Raw genomic sequence first — 7,197 nt, forward strand, 5'->3', positions numbered from 1 at the left:
ACCAAACTTTTTATTGTTTTTAGTAACCAACACTACAACACTTGAATTTCAATATCAGGTCTAAAAGATCATTCAAATTTTAGTAAATCTCTAAGAAGTTTCATTAAAAATGCTCATTTTTACGAACTATCACTACTGAGGGTATTCTGATTCGTTGATTACACGATACCGATTGACATAGCATAAACTTTGGAATTTTACATTTTATACATTTGTACAAATAACAAGTGTAAACTCAAACTCAAATGTATAAAACATGCTAGGTCATCACATTTATACTATATATGAAAAAGGAGAAAAAAAAAAAAAAGAAAAGAAAAGTTGACATTTTTTTTTGTTGAATATTTATATAGCCTGTGATTGAACATGAACATAATTTAACTGTTTTTTTCTTCTCAATATTGTGGAGTGGAGGAATCAAACCTCTAATTTTAGAGTTAATATTTACAAGCCTTCCGTCAATTGAACTACGTTAATCATTTTAACATAATTCAATTAGTTAAGACATTACAATATTGACTCAAAAGGCCGTCAAGAGATTTGAATCTCCATCTCCACATATTGTTGAAAAGTAGAAGGAAAATTTATAGTTTTGAAGTTTAAATTTCTATCAAATGATATATAATATATTATCCATGAAATTAGATAAAATGTCATGATAGAACATAGGTGATCACCTGGTCAAAGAATTATTAAGCAGATTAAAAAGTAAGAGAAATCTCTTCAAGGAAAGATAGAGTGTTTCATTCTTGTGTTTGATAGGGAAGAAAGGGCCTCTCATATTGTTGAATTAAAAGAAAATTGAATATCATGTAAAATATTATTTCTAGTATAACAGTCATATTTGAAGGATAATAATAATAATAATAATAATAATAATAATAATAATAATAAAAGGATCTCAACTTTTACCCCCATAATAATTTGATTTTCCAAAATTTTTATACAATATTTCTATTTATATATATATATTTTTTGTTATCAATCTTTTTATTCAAAGATTTTAATTTCTTCCCTTTTTTTAACCATAAAAATCATATTTGTTTGATAATTATTTTTATTGAGGAACACATTGTGAAGACATGTAAATGAAAATTTGGATACAAATATTTTTTTAGTTTACGATACGTCAATACTTAATCCACATATATGTTAATATTTAGGATGTATTTGATTTAATTTTTGAAATGTTTAATTTTGAAAATGAGTCGTTTTGAAAAATGTTGAAGCGTTCGATAACCACTCAAAATAGTTTTTAAAACACTTCCAAAGTTAATTTTTAACATATTTTATCAAAAGAATTTAAATAAAAACGATTTTTTGAAAAACACTTTTTTTTTTCTTTAATTAATACAAACCCAACCTTAAATTTTTAACAAACTATAAGGATTGATTGCAATAATGAAGAAACTACAAAGAGATAAGTTTGATCAAATTAAAAGTTTAGAAGTGATATATCAATATTTATCATTAATAAATAATGACATTTTGTTATATTTATAAATAATTTAACTCATTTTTTTATTTGAAAACAACGGTTTATAACTCACAGAGATTATATATAAATAGATAATTGTTGCTCTAAACACATCCTTTTTTTTGAAACTTTTGTCGTATGTTTCGCACATGCGAAGAATCTCATTTCTAAAAAAAAAAACATAAGAACATAACCACAAAATATCTATCAATTTTTTTCTAAAGCTACTTTTCATAATGATCATACCAAACAAATAAATTTGAATTTCTAAACAATATACTTCCAAAGAAACATCAAAACTATCTTGAAATAAAGATAAGTTGAATGTTTTGTTTGTGAAAGATCATTATTAGGGAGGGAAAGGATTCATGGTTGTTAGGAACCTCAAAGTCACATCATCTCATCAGAAGAGATTGAAAAAAAGGATGCAGAGATTATGCAGAGAGGGGACCAACAACTCTCTCTTTTGTCAATTCATACACTATAATATAATCTCATGTGATTGTGTGTACAATAGCAAAAAGAATTAATCAACCATTTTACCTTTTTTTTTTTTTTTTTTTTTAATCTTCAAGATATTAAATAACTTGTCACATATATATAAGGATGTATATGCATGTCTAATTGTAATCAATGTGTCATTGTAATCGTTTGGTGAATAAAGTATCAATTATTCTTTCAAAGGTTGACGATTTTTGTTTTTTTACAAGATATTAGAGATAGCTGGATTGGTAGATGTATCAAGATATCTCAATTAGGTCTATACATCTCTAGCACCTTCATCACACCCAACACTAAAAACGATGCACTAGCTAAAACTAAATGTCTCAACTAGGATGATTTGATTTTTCACTTCACAATTGTTGAACAAAAAGAATTAAAAATATTTTGATCAATCTAAACATACCTCAACTAGTTATAATATATATTTTTTCTTTATTGATTGTGGATTCTTGCCTCTATTGATCTAATGCGAGGAAAAAAAAAAACAATTCCATATGAATTGATGTTTAGTTATTCTCAATATGAGAATTAACCATTTTCATAATCTTTAATCTTTTTTCATTGTTGAAAAATTATAGTCGAGTTAATTTTTTTATCCCCATTTATGTAATGTTATTATATTCCTAATTTGGAAAGAAATATATATATATATATTACAAAATTAAAAGAAAATAGGATTTCTTGTTAACCTACCTCTCAAAATGGTAGTTCTGAGTAATTCATATATTTTATGAGTAATACAAATAAAAAGAAAACTTTATCTCGTGACAATTTATAATTGAGCACTTGAGTGAGTTGCTATAGTTGAATATGCACCTAAATATTTTTCATATTTTATAAAGATTGGGAACTTCAAAATTTTAATTTGTTGTAGTGTTAAAGAGGTTTTGATAACTATTTTGTTTTTGAAATTTTGGATTATATAATTAAAGACTAAATTTCCATTTTTTTTTCCTTCTAAGTCCATGTGTGATTGCAAGAATAGCAAAAACAGACTATAAAATTGAGGGGAAGTAGATATTAGTTTTTAAAAGTTAAAAAACTAAAAAAAAAAAAAAAATAGAAAGGTTATCAAACGACCTCCATTTCTTTTGATTATTTGAGATATGATAATATAATTTTTTACATATTCGAGTTCAAAAATGGGATGGTGGATATATTTTATTGTAAGGTATATGTCTTATTAACGAATTTTCTCGGTTCACCTTATTTAATAATCAAAAGCATACAAATGAAGAAATATGATTTATATTTCGCTCCTCTTGGTGATAAAATAAAATTAGAGGTTCTTAAGAAAATAATAATAAATAAATAAAATTAGAGGTAATTTTGATTTAAAAAAATATTGACTAAGTTGGCAAGTTACATCTCTTCATAAAAAAATGAGAGAAAAAAAAAGGAGGGAGAGCGCATGACGTTAGATAATAAAATAAAATTAGGCCAAGGTGATAAAAACCTTGATTTTAGGCCAGCATCAATCAACCTAAAAAAAGTACTAAGGTTTTCATAAATGAATTAAAAAAAATTTAAAATTCAATCAAGATGAGTTTTTAAAAGTTTATTGAGTTAAGTGTCACAAGAAGAGGAAAAAAAAAACCCTATACATAAAGTAACCTTAGACAATTTATTAATTTTAATGTCAATTATCTTCGTTAAGAGCAATGCAAAATGTAATGTTATGAAAATTTATTTATGATATTCACTTAGTTTCAGGAAAATTGTACAAACAGGCAACTATATATATATATATATATATATATATATATATATATGGACAGAATGGTGTTGGCAAAAGTAATGAGACAAAGGAAACAAGTTGAGAAGAAAAATAATACATATTATATTAATCAAGTTTGGTATAACTTTACCTACATCTGAGGCATAGTGCCCAAATTAAAAAGAAGTTCAGTATAATTCGAAAGATTTACGAGAGAAACAACTTGATTGATAGAATTACTATCATGTAATACAGTAAACTTTAGATAGGCGATTTGTTTAGACTTCCCCTAAACTTGTCGGCACCCATCTTAAGATCTTTTCTCTGCTCAGGCTTTATTGATCTTATATGTTTAGGCACCCCCTAAACTCAATGCTTCTCTTCAAGAATTACCCACGCATGATAACAAAATTGCAGACTTCTTCATTTCTTCGCTTTCAACAAAAGATCTAAAGGAGACATTCTCATACTACCTTTTATAACAGTATCAACAAGGAAGTTACCGACAAGGAAACCAACAACACCAGGATCATTCCAAAAACAACCAATTGGATAGTCCAACACGATGTCAATCGGAAGAGATCAATATTACAACAAATATATAAGTCTAATTCTCTAATCACAACCTAGTTAAGATATCTCTACCTCTCATAATTAAATAGTTGTAAATTTTGAATTTTATCCTACAGTTGTGATGTTCTCAAATTTGTTGGGATCTATTTTCTGAAATTTTTGGTTCGAAAGAAACAATCACTTTTTTTAAGACAAACCAAATGCACTCTTACTCTTTTGGAGAATGTCACCATCGTTGCGGTAAATCGGTGCTCTAAATTTACTTTCTTTTGTAATTACAATACTTCCTTTGTTGTCTTAAATTGAGAGCTTTTCTCTGGCTTCTTTTTATACAATTTTTTTTGAACCAATGGAGTATCTTTTATTTTTATTTTTTTTTAAAAAAAAAGGTAAAAAAGAAAAAAAGAAACAGAAAAAAAACATAGATTGAATCGATCCTAAATACCCGAAGTTATCCAATTTGATTCTAAGTAAAATATCTTGATGGTAGTTTTGTAGTTTGTACAAAGAAGATGACTGAAAATTGATTTGTTTGTCATAATGGAACAATCCCCACGGAGATAAATGCCCACAAACAAAGCTTTCATTACTCAGAAATCTATGAATATGAAAATGACATTACACTGTTTTGATAGCTTTTCCTTGTCCTTCCCTCAAAACCCTAATTTTACTCCGTCCCTCCTCTCACCTCTCTTCTTAGTTCTTACCATTACTTCTTCATGATAAAAACTTTAATGGGGCTAATTTTTACTATTTCCTCTTCATGAACAATCTCTCTCTTCCTTTGATTTTCAAGCTGGAGATGTCCTATGACCAAGTCTCAGCTCGAGATCAAGCTTCTCATTTCCATCATCAATTGATATTATTGAGTCATCTCCTTTGCCAGACATGTGGCTGCAGTGAGATGAGGAGCTTGATGTTCCGCCTCGGAGCTCCCCTGGAGACTTTACGGATTGCAAGGATGATGTGGTTGGGATGTTCGAAGGATATTGTGTAGCGGAAGGCGACTGGAGACATGCACTTGATGAAGTGATGGAGTTGAGGAAATCGATGCTGTTTTTTGGTAATTGGTATAAGAAACAAACCCCGTCACTTTCGTTGTAAACGAGTTTAGGGGCAGGGATGGTGAAGGATGATGAGATGGGTTGAATTGAGTTGGAATGAGGATGGTGGTGCAAACGTACGCGGTCGCGACGGTGGACGTTCATGTGACCACCTAGGGCTTGGGCAGATCTAAATTCTCGTCCGCAGAATGTGCAATTGTAAAATCTAGGAGGCCAAGTTGTGCCCATAACGTTTTCGGTGTCTTCTGCAAAAGCCCTAATCTCCCATGAATCGTCATCTTCGTCTTGGTGAGCTTGGCTAGGGTTCCACATTCGATGGCGCAACGGTTGTCAAGCGAGAAAAATGGAAGGCCTAGGCTAGTTGAAGAGGGAGTAGGGAGATGGCATTTAAGATAGGAGGTTGAGAGTTTGAAAGGGATAGGAAATGGAGGAATAATAGGTTAAAAAGAAGGGAATGGGCTTTTGACATAATTGGTGAAGTGAAGACAAAATGCCAACCCCAAAAACATCTGATGTCTATTATTTACAATTGATATATTGAACAAAGGGGGGTTTAGAAAAAATGTTTTGACATAGGATGGGTAGCTTGTAATCCCGTTACCCCTTTTCCCACGGTTTTTGTTTGAGTTATCCTCGAATTCTTTGTACATACTCTTCTCTTTTGATTGGAATATATACTAATGGCTTCAGGATATGATGAGGATGTTAAGGAGGTACGAACTTAGTTGAAATGACTCAATGTATCCTTGATTCCTCTTCCCTTTAGTAATTTGTTTTTTTTAAAAAAGATGGGTTGCTGATTAACTTGCTTTTTTTTTTTTTTTTTTTTTTTTTTTTTTTTGTTTAAGATCTTTTCAAGGATTGGAAAGAAAAGAGAGAACTTTATTCATTATCATTTTGGGTTTTAGAAGTTTCTAATGTGGTTGGAGTTATATCTCGGAAGTGTTTACCATGTGAGTATCTAATTGCAAAGTGGAACTTATATGAAATTTGGATTAGAGGAATGGAATTTAGGGTTTTTTTTTGGAAAGATATGAGCCCAAAGAACTCGGCCTGAAAATATAGTAATAATTTTAAATAAGTTTAGGTCTGATTGAATTTTCAAATATGATTTGTTTTAATTCCTAAACTTTTAGAAAGTTCATTTCGGTTCTTTAAACATTCAAGTTTGTCTTATTTTTTCCTTAATCTTTCCAAAAGTGTCCTATTTAATTTTAAGGATAGTTGCATAAATGAAATATATTAAAACCTAAAATAATAGAATATGTAATACAAGAATAAAATAATTGTATATCTAGAACAAAAAATGGTAAAAGACTAATAAGCCAACGCCCAACCACCATTTTACGTGTTTCTTCCCGATTTTCTCAAATTAAAAGGTACAACTGATACCAACTATCAATAATAGCCACTAAGAGCTACTATTAATTGCTATCACTTATAACTGCTATCAGTAGCGATCACTAATATCTGCTAGCAGTGATAACTAATTTGATAAGTATGCTATTAGTTGCTACCATTGATAATTGCTGTCAGTGATGCTGCTATCAGTGAATATCAGTGACATTACTATTAGTGAATATCATTGATAGCTGTTGTCAGTGATAGATTTTGATTTGAGAAATGTGCTCTCAGTTGCTATCAATGATAGCCGCTATCACTAATGTTGTTGTTAAGTAAAGATCACTAATAGTTGCTATTAACTTTTAATTTAAGAAATGTGTTATCAATTGTTACCGCTAATAGTTTCTATCAGTGATGTCATTAGTGAATATAACTGATAGCTGTTATCTGATTTTTTTTTTTTTTTTTTTTTAAAAGTAAAGTAAAGTAAAGAAACCTTGAGTTATTAAAAAATGCAA

At 29.2% G+C, this 7,197-nt stretch overlaps 1 protein-coding gene across 1 annotated transcript; it reads right to left on the reverse strand.

The window, feature by feature from the left end:
- Positions 1 to 4,769: 4,769 nt before the first annotated feature.
- LOC120091351 (transcriptional regulator SUPERMAN-like) lies at positions 4,770 to 6,065 on the reverse strand. Its single transcript, XM_039049350.1, has one exon. It carries the CDS (start codon positions 5,645 to 5,647, stop codon positions 5,063 to 5,065), a length of 585 nt encoding a protein of 194 aa, XP_038905278.1. The 5' UTR covers positions 5,648 to 6,065; the 3' UTR covers positions 4,770 to 5,062.
- Positions 6,066 to 7,197: the final 1,132 nt, after the last annotated feature.

This window comes from Benincasa hispida, chromosome 11 (genome assembly GCF_009727055.1).
Source record: "Benincasa hispida cultivar B227 chromosome 11, ASM972705v1, whole genome shotgun sequence".
In the NCBI taxonomy this organism is placed as follows: Eukaryota; Viridiplantae; Streptophyta; class Magnoliopsida; order Cucurbitales; family Cucurbitaceae; genus Benincasa; species Benincasa hispida.

Coding starts and splice junctions, on each gene's coding strand:
- LOC120091351 (XM_039049350.1), bottom strand. CDS start 5,647: ATGTGGAACCCTAGCCAAGCTCACCAAGACGAAGATGACGATTCATGG.